The 23298-nt window shown below is 40.9% G+C and overlaps 1 protein-coding gene across 1 annotated transcript in view; it reads right to left on the bottom strand.

The window, feature by feature from the left end:
* The window catches only part of Synpr (synaptoporin), a 335672-nt gene extending 320720 nt beyond the window's left edge, over positions 1 to 14952 (bottom strand). The window contains exons 1-2 of the mRNA XM_052190347.1: positions 14745 to 14952; positions 14542 to 14607 (exon numbers count right to left, since the gene is read on the bottom strand). Coding sequence (XP_052046307.1) covers positions 14542 to 14607; positions 14745 to 14762 — 84 coding nt within the window. The 5' untranslated portion in view covers positions 14763 to 14952. The remainder of the gene's footprint in view (positions 1 to 14541; positions 14608 to 14744) is intronic.
* Between the last annotated feature and the right edge of the window lie 8346 nt (positions 14953 to 23298).

Genomic DNA, 23298 nt, shown 5'->3' with positions numbered 1-23298 from the left:
GGATAAATCATTCATAAGACAAGGAACACTAAAGACCACTAATAAAACACTAGGATTTGGAGAAGAGTATACATCAGACTTTTCCTTTTGACCTGTGAAATGATTTTGTTTTTTTCCACATCCTGATCTCAAAGCTTTGGCCTTCAGAACTTTGCAACAATAAACTTCTGTCATTTGCGATACAATCAGGCATCACTTAATGTCTGAGGTAGGTTTTAAGAATGTATCCTTGGTGCTGAAAAAGCATTTGACAAAATTCAGCATCCTTTCATGCTTAAAGTCTTGGAGAGAACAGGAATTCAAGGCCCATACCTAAACATAGTAAAAGCAATATACAGCAAACCGGTAGCCAGCATCAAACTAAACGGAGAGAAACTTGAAGCAATCCCACTGAAATCAGGGACCAGACAAGGCTGCCCCCTTTCTCCTTATCTTTTCAATATTGTACTTGAGGTACTAGCTCGGGCAATTCGACAACATAAGGAGGTCAAAGGGATACAAATTGGAAAGGAGGAAGTCAAACTATCATTATTTGCAGACGACATGATCGTCTACCTAAGTGACCCAAAGAACTCCACTAGAGAGCTCCTACAGCTGATAAACAACTTCAGCAAAGTGGCAGGTTACAAAATCAACTCAAGCAAATCAGTGGCCTTCCTATACTCAAAGGATAAGCAGGCTGAGAAAGAAATTAGGGAAATGACCCCCTTCACAATAGCCACAAACAGTATAAAGTATCTTGGGGTGACTCTTACCAAACATGCGAAAGATCTGTATGGCAAGAACTTCAAGACTCTGAAGAAGGAAATGGAAGAAGACCTCAAAAAATGGGAAAACCTCCCATGCTCATGGATCGGTAGAATCAATATAGTTAAAATGGCCATTTTGCCTAAAGCACTATACAGATTCAATGCAATACCCATCAAAATCCCAACTCAATTCTTCACAGAGTTAGAAAGAGCAATTATCAAATTCATCTGGAACAACAAAAAACCCAGGATAGCTAAAACTATTCTCAGCAACAAAAGAAAATCTGGGGGAATCAGTATCCCTGACCTCAAGCAATACTACAGAGCAATAGTGTTAAAAACTGCATGGTATTGGTACAGTGACAGGCAGGAGGATCAATGGAACAGGATTGAAGATCCAGAAATGAACCCACACACCTATGGCCACTTGATCCGCGACAAAGAGGCTGAAAACATCCAATGGAAAAAAGATAGCCTTTTCAACAAATGGTGCTGGTTCAACTGGAGGTCAGCATGCAGAAGAATGCGAATTGATCCATCCTTGTCTCCTTGTACTAAGCTCAAATCCAAATGGATCAAGGACCTCCACATAAAGCCAGACACTCTGAAGCTAATAGAAAAGAAACTGGGGAAGACCCTTGAGGACATCGGTACAGGGAGAAAGTTTCTGAACAGAACACCAATAGCGTATGCTCTAAGAGCAAGAATTGACAAATGGGACCTCATAAGGTTACAGAGTTTCTGTAAGGCAAAGGACACCATCAAGAGGACAGATCGGCAACCAACAAATTGGGAAAAGATCTTCACCAATCCTACATCAGATAGAGGGCTAATATCCAATATATATAAAGAACTCAAGAAGTTAGACTCCAGAAAACCGAACAACCCTATTAAAAAATGGGGTACAGAGTTAAACAAAGAATTCTCACCTGAAGAACTTGGATGGCGGAGAAGCATCTTAAAAAATGCTCCACTTCATTAGTCATTAGGGAAATGCAAATCAAAACAACCCTAAGATTTCATCTTACACCAGTCAGAATGGCTAAGATTAAAAATTCAGGAGACAGCAGGTGTTGGAGAGGGTGCGGAGAAAGAGGAACACTCCTCCACTGCTGGTGGGGTTGCAAATTGGTACAACCACTCTGGAAAGCAGTCTGGCGGTTCCTCCGAAAACTGGGCACCTCACTTCCAGAAGATCCTGCTATACCACTCCTGGGCATATACCCAGAGGATTCCCCACCATGTAATAAGGATACATGCTCTACTATGTTCATAGCAGCCCTATTTATAATTGCCAGATGCTGGAAAGAACCCAGGTATCCCTCAACAGAAGAGTGGATACAAAAAATGTGGTATATCTACACAATGGAGTACTATTCAGCCATTAGAAACAATGAATTCATGAAATTCTTAGGCAAATGGATGGAGCTAGAGAACATCATACTAAGTGAGGTAACCCAGACTCAAAAGGTGAATCATGGTATGCACTCACTAATAAGTGGTTATTAACCTAGAAAACTGGAATACCCAAAACATAATCCACACATCAAATGAGATACAAGAAGAAAGCAGGAGTGGTCCCTGGTTCTGGAAAGACTCAGGGAAACAGTATTTGGCAAAACCAGAACGGGGAACTGGGAAGGGGTGGGAGGGAGGACAGGGGAAGAGAAGGGGGCTTACGGGACTTTCGGGGAGTGGGGGGGGGGCTAGAAAAGGGGACATTTGAAATGTAAATAAATAATAAATTAGAAAAAAAAAAAAAAAGAATGTATCCTTGGGTGATTTTATCTCTGGACTTCATAGAAGGATTGCTTATGCAAGCCAAGACAGTTACATTATCACTTGCACCTTATTAAAACAGCCTCATTGTGATAAGCTGTTTTAGCAACTGTCATTGAGTAAAATATACTCATGTGTGCTGCATGATTATACTTGTACGGTCTGGAAACTAGCATATCATTTCAGAGGGAAAATGCATATGTACACAAAAGTACCGCAAAACGTATGTTCAAAATATTAGTTCAGTTAGCTCTCAACAGCATTGGGTAATATTTACTTGCTGCCTTTTGCTTGAGATTGTAATAAATAGCCATGTTGTGAGTATATGAAATAGTTCTAATCACCTTGGGCAAAAGATCTACCCCCACCACCTACTTTAAAATGCAAGGAGCAATCTATTTGGTATATTTAGCACCATGGCCTGCACAGGATGGGCAGGAGGTCACCCAGAGTTGGCTGAAAATCCTTCTTGGTCATTCACCAACTGTATTACTGAGCAAATGTACTTTAGAAAGTCATTAGAAGACTTGAACAATGATAGGCTGGGCCAAGTGGTCCACGTCAGAAGGTGAAAGAAACAAAGAACAATACGTACTCTTCAAATCTCCTACTTCTGTTACTAAACATGCTATTTTCTGCCAAGTTTTCTAACGTTCAATGCTGCTGTCAGTTTTATACACAGGACAGCACTTTATCATCTTTTAGATATTTATTATTTCTTTGAGAGTTTTAACTTATGTACACATATTTTCATCATATTTACTTCAAATTTTTCCCAGATCTACTTCCCCTTCTCTAGCCCAACTTTGTGTCTTTTTTTAAAAAACACCTTTGATGCCCAACTTGTGATGCCCAAATATTCTTGGATGTCTGGCCTTCCACTGAAACATGGTTTAATTATGGGACCTTAAAGAAAACTGATCCTTTTGTCTCCAGCAGCTAGGAATTGCCGATCACTCCAGGGCTAGGTGTGGGAATATGCTCCCTACTTTCCTTTCCATGCTGGGATTTTGTCTGGTTTGGGTTTGCACAGGTTTTGGATATTCTGTTATAACCACATTTGTGCAGCAACCCTGCTTTGCCTTGTTTCCTTGTAGCCATCCACTGTCCCCAGTTTTTATACTCTTTCCCCTGATCTTCTACCAGGATCTCTGATCCTTGCAAGGGAGAGTGGAATATATATACATCCCCTTTAGAGCTAAGCATTCTGCAGTTTCTTATTCTCTGCATCAGCTGCGGGTCTCTATGTTAATCACTATCTATTGTAAATAGAAGCTTCTCTCAGATGATGATTGAGATTCATCAATGGGCATAATTATACATCATTAGGAGTTGGTTTAATACTGCATTTATTTAGGAACATAATAGTAGTAGGTTCTCTCCTAGCACCCATGACAATATGTAGCCATAAGTTCTTTGTTTGATAATGGTTCTGAATAGGAGTTTCAATATATGGAACAGGATCTTAAATCCAATCAGAAAGTCTTTGGTTTCTTCCATCATGTTCATAGCACTTTGTACCAGTGGGCCTCTCATGTCAGGTCAGTCATTGTCCCAGCGCACAGAATTTAAAGCAGGGGAGAGCTGATGGTTATTTTTCTCCTCCAGTAGACTGTCACCTTTCAGTACTAAAGGTAGCTAATACGTAGGAAGCATCCAGGTCCATACTGGCTTGATATCAGTTCTATATTATATAAGTCAAGTATGTGGTGTCTTTAGCAACAGCATATTACCACCAACATCTGAAGGGCAACAAAGAACAATGGCAATATTCTGTAGGGCCTGTGTGACTCCCTTGTCCAACAACATCAAGGTAAATAACCAATTTCTGGCCCTAAATTTTTATTTTTAGCCTGTGTTACCTATTGGGGGCATAGTTGCCTTATTTGTCTTTTTAAAAATCAAGATGTCTCTCTCTCTCTCTCTCTCTCTCTCTCTCTCTCTCTCTCTCTCTCTCTCTCTCTCTCTCTCTCTCTCGTCAAGGGTGGCAGCAGGTAAGCCCTAATAATTCCTTGTCTCCACTCCTAGCCATGGTCCTAAAGTTGCAGGCCTCTAAAGACCATACCTAGATTGTTACTCGGGTACTAGGATCCAAGCTCAGGTCCTCATGGTATACTACAAAAGCTTTTAACCATTGGGCCATCTCATCAAATTGCATACATACTTTAAAATCAATTTCAAATATAAACTCCTGAGTGATGTTGGTGATCTCATGAGTAACTGTGCTTTTCTTTCAATTGCTCTATAAATGGAATTGAAAAATCTAACAGCAAAAATTCTTGAATAAACCTCATTTATTATCTATGGCAGATGAAAACACACCTTCCCCACATCCTCAAATAATTGAAGTAGCAGGTGAATATTAATGGCAGCCAGTGGAGCATTTCCCCATGGAAAAAATTCCCACGTAACTGGCCCTAACCTTAGTCTGTTTTGACATTTTTGTTTCTGTGTTTTTTAAGGTTGAAGATTAAATCAATACTAGACAAGTGAATCAATACTGACCATATCCCTAGACCAAGTTTAGTTTCTAGGTTTAGAGACTGTCATCATTACCAAGCCTTTGAATGACACCTTCATATTTCAGCCACACTTTTGTGTTCTAAATGCCCATTCCATGCTAGAGTTGAAAAACTGATATAGGAGTGTGTTTAAGGATTCTTAGCTATTTATTAATTTTTAAATAAATCTTGGATGTAGTTGAAAATCCCTAAGAAACTTGAGGCTTAGTAAAGTTGACTTGTCCATAAAAATATCCAAAGTTGGTGGTTCAGATCAACGTTGTACAGTTCCAAATCCAGCACAATTTTGTTGCCCTGCTGTAAAGGTCAAAATCTACCATTTCTCACACAGCCTTCTGGGATCAGCAGAAAATGGAGGCAGGGCTTCCCTTTCTCTGACCTTACCCTTCACACACCTATACCTGTAGAATGTCACGTAGCAGCCTTGGTTAACATTACAGGTTCAACTTTCTTTCTCCTGACAAAAACAAGTTCAGCTAACACTTGAGGCTCCTGAAATGCTTCTACATGCTATTGAAGAATCTCAGTACCTTAAGCCTTCAGCCAATGACATTTGGCCACCCTAGATATTCCTAAACCTTGTTGCCAAAGCCATATAATTCTTGAATCACCCCAAGGAAAGGTGACTTCTCTCCCCAAAGCTGGTCCTGGTGTGTCGTCATTACTGTCTGTATTCATAGGGCTTCCGAACACCCTGGTCCTTACCGCCACCCCAAACTTCCTCCATCACCCCTACTTAATTTTCCCTTGTTGACCTATACAGGCAACAAACCTCTAGGGGCACACATTTTATTTCCTTTTTTTGAGTCAGGGTCCCACTATGTATCTCTGAGCTATCCTAGAACTCCCAATATAAGCTAGGCTAGCCTCAACCTCACAGAGATCTGCCTGTCTCTGCCTTCTGCAGTCTGGAAAAAAGTGCATATGCCATCAACTGCTCCCTAGCCAGCCATGTCTTTGTCCAGGTGCAGTGTTTCTCAGGATCTCCATGTTTCACTCTAGTCATGGACCAGCATCTACCAGGCTTCCAGAATTATTATTCAATCCATGTCTTTTTCACTTTGTAATTCTGGCCCACTACTTCTGGAAAGATTCCAGCATGTCATCAATCTGTCATCAGGTACAAGCAAAACCATCAGGTAAAATCACGATACAAAAGCAGAGTTAAGCAGTCTACAGTTGAGCAGGCAGATGGGTGAGCACTTCCTGTTAATACCACAGAGGAATATTTGGCACACAATCCTCCAAATAACAAACCTGAGGAACCTCAGTTCTCACTCTCAGGAAGCAGACAAAATTCATGCATTCCCCTTCATCAATAATGGGACTCACTTGGCTTAAGTAAATTCCCAGACATCCAAAGGAATTTAAGTGTTTATAATTTTGCTAAGTATCTAGAGATTTTGTGAATTCCCAAGATGTCTTCCTGGGCATATGTCCACAACAGATTTCTGGATTTGCTTTTCCTTAGGGAGTGGACTGTTGATGAATATTCTATAAGATATATAAGATAAGTTTTTCTGATGAAACAGGAATATTTTTGATAATAAGAATACCCTGAGAAACTATTTTGAGTACACTTAGAATTTAAATTTTGTTTTATTTTCTGGTGTCTTTGATAGTAATTTTGTTTTATTTTCTGGTGTCTTTGATAGTAAAAAAGAAACAGGATTGAGAATAAAACAAAAAATGTAAACTTCTTAAAGTCTTGTATTAATAGATGATAGATACAGATATAGATTTGTGTCATTTCTATTTTTTTTCCAGTGGGGAAACCACTGACACCCTGTACATGAACAAGAAGAAAATTCAGGAAGATGATCCAGAACATGGCATTTGGTTTCTGCTCATATTCACATCTTTATGATTTACTTATTGTCTGACTTTAGGAAAATTATTTGATCACCCCAAATCAAATTCATAAGCAAGGCTATTTAGTAGCCCTCAGATTGTAATAAATCACTTAAGTCACAGACAACCAGAAAGCTGCTATTTTTCTACATGTTAGAATTAACGCCATTTTTATATGGTTTTTGATTGCCTCACCATGCACCTTTTCCAGTGGGAAGATAACACACACACACACACACACACACACACACAGCATCATGAACTAATAGTGTAATACTGAACAAACTGTGTTTATACAGATCTAGAAGTCTTGAGAGACTACACTGCAACTGTAAATTTAGTGTCATCATCAACAAGGTCTTCCCCAGTTACAGTCCCATAGCTGTGGTAAAGGTAAGTCACTACTAAAGTTTTCACTAACATGTAACCCCTACAAGCAAGCAAACGATGTGACACTTATGATGCCCATGTGAAGACTCCACAGCTTTCAAATTTTAAATTAAATTGAATAAAATAAAAGGGCCCAATCAGCACATAGCTGATTCAAAACCCACATTTCTTCAAGCCTTAGGTGAATTTTGCATATCAACTAAACCCTGTTCTCCTTCATCAAACAGAAAACATTAAGCACACAAAGCAAACAAATGATGTTTCTTCAAAATTTTAGTTTTCTATTACATCAACAAACACATACACACAGCACATACATACACCCCACATACCACATACACACATACCCCACAAATACTTATATATACACACAAATGTACAACATATAAATGCGCACACACCACACACCACACAAACTTACACACACATGCACCATACATACACCACACATATACTTACACAACACACACACAAATATACAGCATATAAACACACACATGCACACCACACATATACAACACACACACACACACACACACACACACAGAGAGAGAGAGAGAGAGAGAGAGAGAGAGAGAGAGAGAGAGAGAGAGAGACCATTCACTGGGCCTGTTATGCCCATGACTTTAAAGATTGTTCCTTCCACTGCTCTATTAGAAAGGATGGTCTAGAGGAGAGTGGCTTGACTTTCATGGTCCTTTAAAATCAGGTCATGGATGACAAAATAACAGTGGACGTTTGACCTGTGGGCAATGAATCCATATGCTAGTTCATTGGCTTAGGATATGGCCTGGGGTTGACAGTTAGGTTAAACTGAAAAAGCAATCAGCCAAGGCAATCACATTCCTTCCTTCAGGGTGTCAGATGAGAATCCTGCGTAGGATAAGGGATATTCACAAAGAGCGTGTGCTGAGAAGGCAGGCAGGACCGTGTCTAAAATCCTGGAAAGGCAGCCTTGCTAAGGACTCTTGGTGCTCAGGTCACTTACCATTCATTATTCTATAAGGGTTCTTCTCCTCTTTTACTAAATGGTAAGGTCTAAAACATCCCCTTCTCATCTGTTTGTGTGAGCTAATCTCTTTCACAACTAAGACTAAGAGCTTATTGTGTATTTCTATGGAGTCCTTACAATTCTACTTGACAGCAGATTACAGGAAGGGACTTTGTTCTCTAGAATTCACGTATCCTCCCTCCATTTTCTTTCTCTCTTGCCACCTTCCCTCACCTCTTCCACTTGATATTGAGTAGACCCTGGAGTCTGGGAGCTATAGGAGGATTGGTAGATGCTCTTGGAGTGAGCCTTTCTGTATTCCAAGAACTGCACTAGACTGTTAGATTCTACAGATGAATAAGACGACATTCTACCTTGGCTAGAATGTAAATGTATCACTAGAGTACATGCTCTAGATAATATCAAGAGGTCAACTTCAATGAACAACACTGCCCTAGCCAGGCTGACACCCAAGTGGAAAACAATTCACTAGCCAGTCAGTGTTGGGTAAGAAGGGAAATACAGCATGTACCAAAGAGACGAATTGGCATGTTTAAAGCCACCTCATCAGCACGAAACCATTACCAGGACTTTCAAATGTCCAAGAAATAAAAAATAAAATAAACATGTGCAGATCAGGAAGCAGGCTTTGGAAAGGGTGATCTGCACTTCCTCCCATGTGCATGTTTGCTTGGGTGATTAGTTAGATTCAATTTTCTCTTTCATGTGAAGACAGAGATGTTAAGAAGTCATGGTCCTTGAAGGTCTAGAATTTGTTTTAAACTAAGACATGACTCTTTGCCACCTTGCTTTATACCTGTAGCAGGTAGAGCTTAGAATCCTCTTGGAAGAAGTTTCCCTGTATTATTTTTCCCTGTTCTGATGTGCCTTCCTGCCAGCTGCCTCAGTAAACTCAGAGAAGCCTTATGTGCTAACCTCTGGGATGCTGCTTAGCATGATACATGTGTTCATTCATATTCTAACTGAACACAATTTTGTCAGAGATGACAAAGTTATAATTAAATCCACCACATCAACTTAGCTTTAAATACACCAGGCCCTTAATGGCAGATTGCCACTCATGATTTTCATGTTTTATGTCACTGTTTGCCATTTTGTTTATATTGGGGGGGTGCATGCCAATGACAATAAAATGTGATTATATTATCGACTTTATAATAAAAGTATCTTGTAGATATTTTATGTGAGAAAATAATTTTAATTAAACTTGCTTGGTTAACTAACGATGAGCAGAAAAACGAAGTCAAACATAAAAGACAATAAATATCTGTTGAATTTTTTTCTAAAAAAGACATTCCTGTCAATTTCAGAAAAGGTCTCAAATATGTTTCTTGATGGGTCCACAAAATAAGACATTATTGGCTTTTAAATCTTCTTTGAAGCTTTGGGATCTGAGACACTGAGAACTTGCCAAATGGGAGAAGACTATAGCATTTACAGGAAATACTACATGGAGCGAGGAGGTGGTCAAATCTTGGCTTTGGAATTCCTACTGGTTTTGTTCACAGTGCGATAGTTAGGATTCCAGAGCTCCAAGATGAGATGACATCATAAAATACCAGCATGACTCATGAGGCTTCATATGAAGCTCTCAGAGGGGTGTGGTTATCATTGCTTCTCTTTCTAGAAGTTTGAAAGTGTGTCTATCACTATATTACACTCTGCTATAGGTATCAATTGATTATTATCAATAACAGGAATTATATACACTGTCTATTGATAGCAAGAAAGCAGCAAGGGGTGTGATATTTCTTGGAGAACATAGCTATAAGTTCGGAAGTGGTGATAAAATAAATCCTAGTGCTATCACTTTAATAGACCACATGCATTTCCAGGTGGGCTATCCTCATCATGGAGGTAAAGGACCAGAGACGAAAGTTAGACTAAGAATGGACATGTGACAGCATAATTAGCTATGGACATCAGAGAATGAGCATTCGAGGAATCCAGTAAGGTGGCTCCATGAGGGCACAATCTAGAGTATCTGGAGTTGCCACCTGGTGCTCGAGGACTTGGCCAGTCACACAGCATCATCAGGGGCAAGAAGTCCCCAGCAGGGAGAGCATCTGAGCATTAGTATGTCCTGAGCAAAGTGAGCATGCTGACTCTACTCTCCACTTTACCTGAAACCCACGTGTAAGCCCTGCGCTTATAAATAGCAGAAGAAAGAAAGTAATGGGCTCACTACAAATATTTACAGGGATAGAGCAAGAGCGAGTGAGAGTGGGGGCGGGAGGGGGGCATTTGTAGCACTGAAGAAACAAAAGAAGAAAGACCAGTAGAAGATTGGATGGCATGTTCATGTCTTTTCAAAATATGAAAACAGCTTAAACTGGATATTTGTAACATTTCCAAATAATGGTTTAAGAGCCTTTTAGGATATAATTTCTTATCATGTAATAAAGTAAATGAATGACCAGAGTCAGATTTGTGTTTTGAATCTCTGGTTTTGAAAACTTAATAAAAATTACCTTACCCCATCTTAATAGACATGAAGGGTGAGGAAACTTGACTGAACGTGCTCAAAAGTAGTTGAGGCTTCTCTGCCACACTTTTTTATGTTATTGAGAGTTTACATTTATTTTACCCACAAGCTCTTCAAGAGGAAAGAGCAGATAAAATGTATCTTCCCCCTAAGAGTTTGTGTTCGGATGTGAATCAGTTCAAAAGGTCCATCTCTAGGAAAAATCTTACAACACGAGTTACTAGGACTCACTCGCATGCAGGAGTGATATATCTACAGTTTTAACTCGCATGACTTTCAACCTGTCCCGTTGTCTACCACTCACTACCAAATTACATTGTGTCAAAAAAAAAAAACACTATTTGTTCAATTGTATGTACTGTTATGCTTCCCTCTACGTTCATATAAAGCAGAGGCACACACACACACACAAACACATACACACACACTGTAGTTTTGCAAAGACCATGTTGTGCTGGGCAGGTAGCCTGCATGTGTGATGGGCCACATCATTTTCATACTGATTAAAGGAGGGGTATTATTTCCTCCATTTAAAGTTTATGACGTGTTTAAAAAAAGAAAGAAAAGCTAATTTGCTTTCTTTTCTGTTTTTAAGAATTGCTTTGAAGCAGGATTTCACTGCATATGCCAGGATGATCCCTCTTCCTCAGCCTCCTTAGTCCTTGGAGTACAGTGGGATACCACTGTGCCTGGATTCATTTTTGACAGTTAGTATATAGGCATCAACTTCCATGTAAATGGATATTAATTTAGTTCATTTTTTTGATGGTAGCATATTTTATTATTTGCACAGATTCCACCTATAACTATTTTCCTACATGGATTTACTGGTTGTTTTCATTTTTTCACTGTAAATGAGGTACGATAAATATCCCTGAACATATTGTGGTTTAGATGTATGTGTGTCTTCCAATCTTTACATGTTAAAACCCGATCCCCCAAATGGCAGTATTAGATGGTGGCCCATTTGGGACCTGGATCACTCACAAGGTGAGAGACCTCATGAACTGCATTGGTGCCCTTACAAAGGGCAGATGGGGAGGGGGAGGACCCTCCCCCCCCACACAGGGAAGGTGCCATCTGTGAACCAGAAAGTGGGCTCTTGCCAGACACAGAATCTGTCAGCCTTTGATAGAAACTTGCAGCCATCAGAACTATGGGAAAGAAATCTCTCTGATACAACCACTGTTCAGTTTAAGGTGATTAATTATAGCAACAAGAAGGCCGTTGAAACATATATCTTTATGTGAGCTTTATTTTCGTGGTTATAGATGCTGACAAGGATTATAGCTTAAAGACCGGAGACTCTCAGCCTCAAAGCCACTTTCTACCCCTTTGACAGCTTCTACAGAGGAAGAAAAACTGGCTGTGGTAAGGGCTCTATCATGACCAATGAACATTTTCCAGATTACCCACTGTTTTCCAAGTGTTCTGAATGCGTCTAATAAAAGACACAGATACAGAGGGCAGAGATATATTGTACTAGACAACTATACTTCCACCCGATGCCACTGTCATATGCATGTAGGGTGCATGGGTCTCAGAGCAGCTCCACATGTCAGTGCACACACTTGTCAGTGCACACACATGTCAGTGCACACACAGGTGTGTATACCTGCTCTGCACCTGCCCACCACTGTTATCTCTCCATCTCAAGACAAAACAGCCTATAGTACAATGTAATACAATGTGATACTTCCTGCGCATAGACGAATAAGAAGTAAAAGAAGCCCAAAGAATGAAGTGAGTCACTCCATTTAGAGGTAAGAAATGGGGAGGAGTGTGGGACACACTTCACTGAGGTGCTAACATTTCAGCTGAGAACAAACATCTCCTCTAGGCCTGGAACGTGAAAAGAAATGTTCAGTGGGGTAAGTAGCCTTTGAGCTTTGAAGAGACAGTGTTCTCCTGCTTTTTCAGCATTGATGCATTTGAGGCTTGGTTTGAATGATGGTTGATGAATGTCCATCTTCCCTGAATTCTGATTGGCTGCCCAGAAAGCTATGATGTAAACAAACTCACTCAGATTGACCAGGCTTTTGAAATCTATCAATAGAGACCTTGTTTGTAGGGGCAAAAAATCATGGTGAAGAATGAGTGATATTTCAAGGAAATGACAATATGAGATAGTCAAGTGTTCTATCAGAAAATTATGTCAGGTTTCTGAACTTTGGAGGGATAATAAGTTGACAACTGAAGTACTATTTTGTTTTTGTTTTCTTTAAAGTGTGCCTTCACAAGACATTACGGTTGAATGGCTAAGTAAATGAATGGGAGAAAGGGGTTCAGGAAGACAGTTGAAAGGCCCTTCAGCTGTGAGCATAGCAGGGTTTGCCTGACTTGGCAACAAGGAAAAAAAGCAAAACCAACCAACCACCCAACCAACCAACTTTACAGCTGTCAGTCTCTCAGCAGATAAATGCACTTGCTTCCAAACCTCACAATCTGAGTTCAATCCCAGGAATCTATATAAGGGGACTGAGAGGACCAACAACCAACTCCCATATTTTGTCTTCTGACACCACATGTGGACCAACCATGGCCTTTGTACACACACACACACACACACACACAGAGAGAGAGAGAGAGAGAGAGAGAGAGAGAGAGAGAGAGAGAGAGAGAGAGAGAGAACATAGTATCAGAATAGCCAACTGAAATCCAGTAGCTGGAGCCTTCTTAAAAAACTTTCTAGAAGAGGTTAAAATGACCCAATCAGGCATGGTCGTTCAGGTCAATTCACAGGGAAGCCATGATTATCTCTAGACTGTGATGTAAACATGCATCACACTTATGTTGGGAGAGCCAGACACACACCCTTCTCTCTGAGTCTGAAGCACAGAACAGGCTCTTACATAATTTTCTAGCTGGTCGGTGTTAGCGCCTGTGATTAATTCTACATGACGGGCTTTGAACTTTCTGTTCAGATGGCTTCTCTAGCCTTCCAGAGCTCCCAACAAGAGGAAATGTGTGACCCGCAGACTTCACTCCGGATAACTCTCATTCCAGCCAACAGCATTGGCATCGCTCCATGAGGCCTCGTGAGTAACCATTTTTGTGCCATGCTCTTGTCTGCAGACAGATTACCACAGGTAACAAGAATGAGGTGGCTTTTTAAAACAGAAACAAATCAGAGCCGCGATATAAGTTCCCACAGCTCAAAACCTAGAGAAAGCTTATCAAGAATTTGGCTGGAAAAAAAAAACAGTAGTGACGGCAGGAAAATGATACTAGGGAAGTCCTCCTCACTGACACTAGCCTCTCTCAGAAACATCCTGAGCATAAGTACAGCTGGAGATTCCAGCCAAGCGGTGAGTCTCAGAGATCCGACTATCCCCACACAGAACAGAAGCTGTCCCAGTGCTGACCAACTTTTCCAGCTTGGACAAGTCCTTCCAGATCTCCATCTGTGATGGTTCCCTACCCAATCTGGTCCAGGGCTCACAAAGGTACAAGAGGAGAGGCCAGAGCTCTATGGAGGCTCTCCTCCTCCCTCCCACCTCCCCTGCTTCCTCTACCCGACCCTGCTTGCCAGCAAGCTGAGAAAGGACGGGATTCGAGCTCCTGCATAGATGCATCTACATTTCACCTGGGATCCCAACGTGACCTCGACCCCTATCTGGCAGCCCCAGAACCGCTCCTCCGGAGCAGGCAGGATTGAAGGAGGCTGGACCCCTGGCTATGAACAGAACCTAGCAGAGAGCGCCCGACTTGACCTCTTTGTAACTGACAGCTTGATGCTTCTCAGCTACTCACCAACTCCAGGGCTCTCAGGAAGGCAAGGGGTTCCTTCAATGCCCGAAAGCTGCCCGCAGAAGCCAGCTACAGATGAACAAGAAAGGGGAGAGAAAGCAAAAGTATGAGCCGAGGGCTGGAGACACCTGTCCAGTGTATCGACGTCCCGGGCGGGCGGTTCCCAATCCTAGGCCAGTCACCCTGCCTGTCCTGTTCTGTTCTACCTGGCTCACAGGGTCCATGGCTCGCCTGTACTCTGTCTTCTCTCGCACCAGTTCCCTTCGGGAATGAAGTTCCTCTGACCCACGGTCCCCAGGGTCAGAAGCCACTTCTGGCGGCGAGCAGCTGACCCGGGACCCAGGAGGGGAGCACCGGCTGTAGGTGCCAGCTCGCTGAGGCTTGTTAGTGCTGTGCGCTCACTGAGCTAGCTAGCGGGAGGCAAGCCGAGCTAGAGAGGGTGGGCGGGGCAGAGTGGGTTAGGGAGCAGCAACAGAGGAGGGGAGAAAGCCAAGCCATCAGGGCCAGGCTGTCATTGGCCAGCAGCACGCTCCACGGGGGAGGGCGTCCGGGTGGGCTCGGCACAACCCACGCACATTGGTCCAGACCCTGCGCGCGGGCGCGCAAGCTGCTCTGGCTCCGGGGAAACTTTGGGGCTGCTGGTTGGCAACAGTGGACTAATGTCCTCATCACGAAGGCTGCCGGCTGCAAGAGGGTAAGAAAAGAGCACCCAATGTCAGGGAAGACACGCATTCCCTCTGGTGACTTTTCTATAGCAAAGACACCATGGATCACTCCAGTCATTATCCAAAGCCTGCATGGAAAGGTTTCTTGTGACTAGACAGTTTCAGATTCAGATTCAGACAGTATACTGCTACTTCCCTTCCAGGAAGTAGGAACTGGGAGGAAATTGAAATGTAGTCTGGAGAGTAGCAAGGGTGGTGGGAGAGAGGGCTGGAGAAGGAAGGAGAAAGAGGGAAGGGTGTGTGTGTGTGTGTGCGTGTGTGTGTGTGTGTGTGTGTGTGCGCGCACGCGCGTGTGCGTGTGTGTGTGCGTGTGTGTGTGCGTGTGTGTGTGTGTGTGTGTGTGTGTGTGTGTGTGTGCTGCAGGAAGGAGAGTGTCAGCAGAGAGTGGCTGGAACTGGAATCAGTTGATCTTAATCCAGCCAGGTACCAGACAGATAGGTAATCTTCATGGCTATGTGTGAAGTCCCAAAATACATCAAGGACTAAACTGGTGTTGGACATAAAGGATAATTCAAGACCATGCTGTCTCTTTTAACTACATGGTAGTCCGGTAAATGAACCTCCTCCGAATACTGATAGATAACAAGCAGTTTCCACTCCAGCCTGAGTAGACCGCTCTTAGAATTTAATGAGAAGTAGCTCACCCTCACCCCCTAATGGGTCAACTTTTCTGACTACAATAAACAGCAGCAACTTAGTTCTGTCAACCAAAACAACACCTTGCTAAGAGCTTGACATTTTCATTTAATAATCACGAAACACCCATGGGTTAATAGCATTATTATTCTCAGTCTTAAGATGAGAAAATGCGAGCTTACTGAGGGGAGGTGACCTGCTCAGAGTTGTTCAGTTTGCAGGCAACAAGCCAGAACTGAAATAAAAAGGGGAGTCACAAAAAAACATAGAGGAGGGAGAAGAGGGGAGAGGAAGAGAGATAGAAGCTCATACCCACCATGCTGTGCGGCCCTTCCTTCTCCTCCTGGACTGGATTCTACTTATGAAGTGGTCTCCCAGCAACACAGGGCATCCATCTGTTTACTACAAAGATTTGCCAAAAAGGCTTGGAGTTGTGGAAATACGGGAGGGGTGTGCTTAATATTTAGGAGTGGGAAAAATATTTAGGAGTGAGAATAGTTTGTAATCTGTAAGAAGAGACAGCAGAACAAAACTAGCAAAGAGAGGGAGCATTTAGGAGAGACCCTTCCAAGCCTGTCAGTGGATTTTTATCAAAGAAAATCTAGAAATCTCAAGAATGGGAACCCCAACAAGACAGTTGCACCATCTGCGGGTGCAACTTATTCCTACTACTATTCCTCCATGCACACAGGGTCTAAAACAGTGGGAAGCAATTGTCTTTAAAAGAAGCCATTATGGAACTACTCGGTGTGTGGGAGGAGGGAAGCACGATCAAGTACTTAGTGTCCTGAATTATGCAATATTCATGGTTATGAACAGGTAGGTGAACCTGTTCCTCATCATCTATGAACAGAACACATAATGCTAAGTAGCCACTGTAGCTACTTGCTTTGAGGATTCTAGCATATTTTGTAGCTTGTGTAGGATAGTACATCATACTTTGAATTCTCAATAATTACATCTTCCCTAAAGCAGCTGTGAGCATGCACCATCCCAACTGCAGTGCTGGCCATCCACTCTTTAGAGTGCCCCTTCCCTTTTGGTCCAAGAGTAGCCGTAATGTCCAGAGACAACGTTTGTATTTCTGAGGATAAGTTCTGGGGAGAAGTTTGGGAACTTTATATTATCTACCATCTATCTTATTTCCTAACACCAAATGATGAATATAATTTCACAGAGATTGGGGCTACAGCCTAGGGGTAGAACATTTGCCTGGTGTATTCAAGGGCTTGGCTTTGATCCCTAGCATTACCAAAAACAGGGCAGGGCAGACTTATATAGAGGCATCGTTGACATCCTGGGTTCACACACAAGGTTGGTATAGACCAGATCTGCAACTGAGCCTTGGTGAATGTGAAGCTGAGTGAGAAATACTTTGGGGACTCTAAACTGGGATATTAAGGTTTTTGTTGTTGTTGTTACAGTTAACCTTAGCTGATTAAAAGGATTTCATACAGTGTAGAGAAAGTGAGATGCTGCTTTAGGTCAGTTTGATCTCATTGCCTCTGCATTTTAAAATATCATCTTTGCCCTTTGCATGATTGTCAATGAGCTTAGTGGGTATAATATCTCATGTGTATATTTAGTAGTGATAATTGTCAGAATACTATCAACTGAGTTTCGTTTCTGCTCCTGGGTTGTACTATTTCCTGTATTCCTTTAAGCTGTATCCCAGCTTGCTCTCCTTCTGTATGGATAGCACGCCTAGCCATAGGTCACTTTTGTAAGTTCATCTCTATATCTGAAGCTCTACCCAGGGAAAGATTTATGTACTCTATTGCCCATTTGAAGATCTTTTGAGCTGAGAACCTGGGACTAATGAAGGATGAAAACTATCTATTCCCTCAGATCTCTCTTCACATGCAACACTTTTAGCTAATATGGTAGCATATTTTTCCAGTTCTCCAAACATCATGTGAAACTGGCAGACAAAGGCGTAATAGCTTAGACAACAATGGCACATTGTCAGAGGTTGCTTTTCACATACCACAGATGTATATATTTCCAACAGCTGCATCACCAAAATAAAAAAAAATGTGTGTTGCATATTGCATTTGCAATGCTAAATATTTTGAAGATTTTGGGGTTAGAACCTCTCTATTCACACATGGGAATAGCACTGGGTTCCCTACGAACTAGATTGGGAAGAGAAAGACAGATGACATCAACACTGTCATATTTGCTTTCTGGTAACTTAAGATGATCCCTTTTCTTTTAGCCCAAGAGAATAAAAACTAATTCAATCTTATTACAAGAAACATGCTGCAAGTGTTCAATTACCATGCTTGCTAACTTTGATGAAGCATCTATTTACGTACTCTATATTGACTATGAAACTCAAGTAACCTCCAGATCTTTTTTACTTTAGGAGAGGGATTCATAACTTTGAATAGTTCCTTTGGCCCAGCAAAGCAATCCATCCTCTTTACTTTGTCGGAGCCTATTCTCAAGAGGGAGACTTGAGTTCTTCTTTGCTCTATTGATAGTGTTAGGAAGTATTTTAATATTTATGTCTGGGAGTAGAGAGGGAGTAGAGGGGGAGTGGAGGGGGAGTGGAGGGGGAGTGGAGCGTGATATATTGAAGGTAAAGACCAGAGTTTATTCCCAACAGCCTTCTAAGAACAGAACTCATCTCCAGAGTAGTGAATGGCCACCAGGCAGAGTAGCCTTAGCTCGCTTATTCACTAAGTAAAGGCTGAGAGACTGCTGTATAGTACCATGGCTGAGTCTAATCTCCTCCAAGGAGTTTGCTGAGACTCACGCCTTCTCGAAGGTTACACTGTACTAGAAAATACATAAAGCTTAAATTTTTAAAGTCAGTATTTACTGCGTATGATAGTGAGAAGTCAAATAATAAAAGTAATCATTTTAAATCTCAAAGATGACTGATATTAAATCAAAACTACAAAATAAAAAGTCACTATAAACAAATATAAATATATTAAATAATGTAAGTACACAAAGAACAGTATTCTTCATATCTTAAGTAACCAACAAATATTCACAAAACAAACCACCATACTTCAGTAGATTGATCTGTATTATTGAGGAAAATCCATCGCTTTGGATCAGTGTTCTTGGATTTCATCTTCTGCCTTCTGCAGAGAAGAAACATATTTAAAATGTATTTGTTGCATTAATACAGAAGGAAACCTTACTCAGGGGTTATGAAATATGAGCAATATGACAAGGACATAATGAGCGGAAGCTGTCTAAGCACCGCACAGGACACACCTGACCCTGCTGGCAGCGTGAACTTCCCATGTTCATCTGTGAGCAAGTGAGTGCTGCAGAGTATGCCAGGCCAGGCACTCAGTTTGGTTTGCAGAAAACTTTAACTTTGCAACAAATGAAACACTGTCTTTCAAATGTCCTGTAAAGTTACATTTATTTTCTTATGCTTTTGTCTTAAGTGGATACACTAAGACATGGTGTGTTTAAATTTCTTCACAAAATAAGCCTTTGTAAAATGGGCTTTCTATTGAAATCTCTCTCTCTCTCTCTCTCTCTCTCTCTCTCTCTCTCTCTCTCTCTCTCTCTCCTCTCCTCTCCCCTCCCCCTCCTCTCTCTCTTTCTCCTCTTTCCCCTCCCCCTCCTCTCTCTCTTTCTCCTCTTTCCCCTCCCCCTCCTCTCTCTTTCTCTCTCCAAATATTTAATTTTAATTAATGTGTTAATTGTACAAGGTAGCAGGTCACATAAGTACATTTTCCATACAAGTTTTCCTTGAACCTATTTCCCTCCATATCACCTATTTTCCCTTTCTTCCTCCCTTCTTCCCTCCTTCCCTCCCTCCTCCTCTTCCTCCTCCTCCTCTCTGCTGTTAATGACCTTTACCCCTACTTTCAAGTCCCCTACTCTCAGCACTTGTTACCTTCCTGATTCTAGATTTCATCTATACAAAATCCAGGAACCAATCAATGTGAGAATATCTGCAGTATTTGTCTTTCTGAGGCTGACTTAATTCCCTTATAATAATCTCCAGTTGCATCTACTTTCTTTCAAGTGACATAACCATTCTTTATTATGACTGAAAAAAATATGGATGTACCATTTCTCTAATTGTTCCTCTGTTGATGGACACCTAGGTCGATTCATAACTTAGATATTGTGACTAGTGCTACAACAGTCATGGATATGCAAATGGGCCTGTCATGTGTTACCATGGAGTTCTTTGGCTAAATATCCAGGACTAGAGTGGCTGGGTCATGTGACTGATCCATATGCAGTTCTTTGAAGAACCTTCAAACTGATTTCCGCAGTGGCTGGACTATATTCACAGAAGGCATGAGGGTTCCCTTTGTTCTGCATGCTTGTCAACTACTGCTGTTTGCTTTTTAAATGACTGTCATTCTAAGTGGTATGATATCTCAATATAGGTCAATTTTCACTTCTCCAATGACTAGTGAGGTTGAATATTTTTCATGTAATATGGCCTTTGGACTTCATCCTTTATGAATTGTTCATTCATTTGATTAGCTGTTTATTGATTGGGTTGTTATTTGTTATTTAGTTGACTTATATAATTCGTCAAGCTATTGGTATACCCTAGATATCAATCTTTTGTCAACAAAGAGTTTCTATTTCTGTAAAGGGTGACATTGAAATTTTGATGGATATTGTTTGGGGGAACATAGCAATTTTTGCAATAGTTATTTTTCTAAATCCATAAGCATGGGAGACTTTCTGTCTTCTGGTGTCTTCTTTTTATGTCTTCAGTGTTTTACACTTTTCATTTGTACAGCTTTTCTGGTCCCTTAGTTAGGTTTACTCCAAGACATATTTGTGAGGGGCAATAGACAATGGGATTGTTTTTCTGATTTCTTCCTCAATATGTGTGTTATTTGTATATAGGGAGGCTACAGATTTTGTGTGTTAATTTTTGAATCCTGCCCCTTTGCTAAAAGTATTCAGGTCCGAGTTTTCTAGTGGAGCCTTTCTGTTCAGGATTATATCATCCATAATTAAGGAAACTGAGCTCTTTCCTTATTCTGTATAATTCCCTTCCTCACCTTACTCTTTACTGGTGGAAATATTTTGAGTTTTTCCCTAATTACTATAGTATAGACTACACTTTTGCCATTTATAGAGATTATTTGGATGAAATCTGTTCCTTCTATTTTTAGCTTCATTGGGACCTTTATTGTAAAGGATTGTTGCATGAAATTAGAAGTTTTTCAGTGTTTATCTGATGTGACCTTGTGATATCTGTCATTGAGTCTATTTGTGAAATATATTACTTTTTTTCTTCATTCATTCCTCCATCTCTGGAAGGAAGTCAACTTGGTCATGGTGAATGAGCTTTCTGATGCATTTTTAAACTCAGTTTTCAAATATTTTATTGAGAATTTTTGTATTAATGTTCATGAGGAAGTTTGGTCTGTAGGAAGTATTGATGTTCTTTAAAGTTCTTATAGAATTTAGCAATGAATTAATTTGCACCTGGGCTTTTTTTTTTTTAGATTTGTGTAAAATAAAAGATGAGTCTGTGTGAGTGTTGGTGAGTGTATACCATGTGTGTTGTGGGTTCCTGCAGAGGCCATAGGGGAGCATCACATCTCCCCACCCAATTTGGGGCCATCCGGAAGATGAGCAAAGTATTCTTAACTGCTAAGACCTCTCTCTAGTCCCCATGCATGAACTTTTTAAATGGAGAGGTTTGGTTTTATGTCACTGCTTCAATCTTATTGCTTGTTCTAGATGTGATTAAATTTTATCACTCCTTTGTTAATTCTCATTGGTCATATCTATTTAGAAACTCATTCATTCTTTTCCTTAGATTTTCCATTATAGCAGAATATAAGTGTTTAAGATAGATCTTAATACTTTTTTTGGAATTCACTGAAATCTATTATAATGTCTTTCTTTCATTGATACTATTGTTCATCTGGGTTTTCTCTCTCCAGGTTAATTTGGTTAAGGTTTGCCAAATCATCTATCTTTTTTTTTTAATTTTTTTTTTATTATTCGATATAATTTATTTACATTTCAAATGATTTCCCCTTTTCTAGCCCCCCACTCCCCGAAAGTCCCGCAAGCCCCCTTCTCTTCCCCTGTCCTCCCACCCACCCCTTCCCACTTCCCCGTTCTGGTTTTGCTGAATACTGTTTCACTGAGTCTTTCCAGAACCAGGGGCCACTCCTCCTTTCTTCTTGTACCTCATTTGATGTGTGGATTATGTTTTGGGTATTCCAGTTTTCTAGGTTAATATCCACTTATTAGTGAGTGCATACCATGATTCACCTTTTGAGTCTGGGTTACCTCACTTAGTATGATATTCTCTAGCTCCATCCATTTGCCTAAGAATTTCATGAATTCATTGTTTCTAATGGCTGAATAGTACTCCATTGTGTAGATATACCACATTTTTTGCATCCACTCTTCTGTTGAGGGATACCTGGGTTCTTTCCAGCATCTGGCAATTACAAATAGGGCTGCTATGAACATAGTAGAACATGTATCCTTATTACATGGTGGGGAATCTTCTGGGTATATGCCCAGGAGTGGTATAGCAGGATCTTCTGGAAGTAAGGTGCCCAGTTTTCGGAGGAACCGCCAGACTGATTTCCAGAGTGGTTGTACCAATTTGCAACCCCACCAGCAGTGGAGGAGTGTTCCTCTTTCTCCACACCCTCTCCAACACTTGCTGTCTCCTGAATTTTTAATCTTAGCCATTCTGACTGGTGTAAGATGAAATCTTAGGGTTGTTTTGATTTGCATTTCCCTAATGACTAATGAAGTTGAGCATTTTTTAAGATGCTTCTCCGCCATCCGAAGTTCTTCAGGTGAGAATTCTTTGTTTAACTCTGTACCCCATTTTTTAATAGGGTTGTTTGGTTTTCTGGAGTCTAACTTCTTGAGTTCTTTATATGTATTGGATATTAGCCCTCTGTCTGATGTAGGATTGGTGAAGATCTTTTCCCAATTTGTTGGTTGCCGATCTGTCCTCTGGAAGAACAGGTAGTGCTAGTAATTACTGAGCCATCTTTCCAAACCAAAATATTTATTTTATGTGTATTTCATTTTCTGTACGTGTGTGTGTGTGTGTGTGTGTGTGTGTGTGTGTGTGTGTGCTAGTGTTCCCATGTTCACCACCTGTGTGCCATCACTCTCCGAAGTCAGAAGAGTGTATGGGCTTACCTGGAACTGTGGTTACAAACAGCTGTGAACTATGCAACCAGGGTGCTGGCAATCAAGCACTGGTCCTCTGTGAGAACAGGGAATACTCCTAACCATGAGACATCTTGTTGGCCTTCTGATTTTTTAATGTAAGTTTATACCTATAAACTTTTCACCTAGGAAAGTTTTATCCTACCGTGGTGTTGGGTAGGTTGTCTTTTCATTTTCATTTAGCTTTAGAAAGTTTTAAATTTCCTTTGTGATCTCATTGATAAATCGTATT

Source organism: Apodemus sylvaticus, chromosome 8, assembly GCF_947179515.1.
Source record: "Apodemus sylvaticus chromosome 8, mApoSyl1.1, whole genome shotgun sequence".
NCBI lineage: Eukaryota > Metazoa > Chordata > Mammalia > Rodentia > Muridae > Apodemus > Apodemus sylvaticus.
This window is presented reverse-complemented; position numbering and strand designations above follow the sequence as displayed.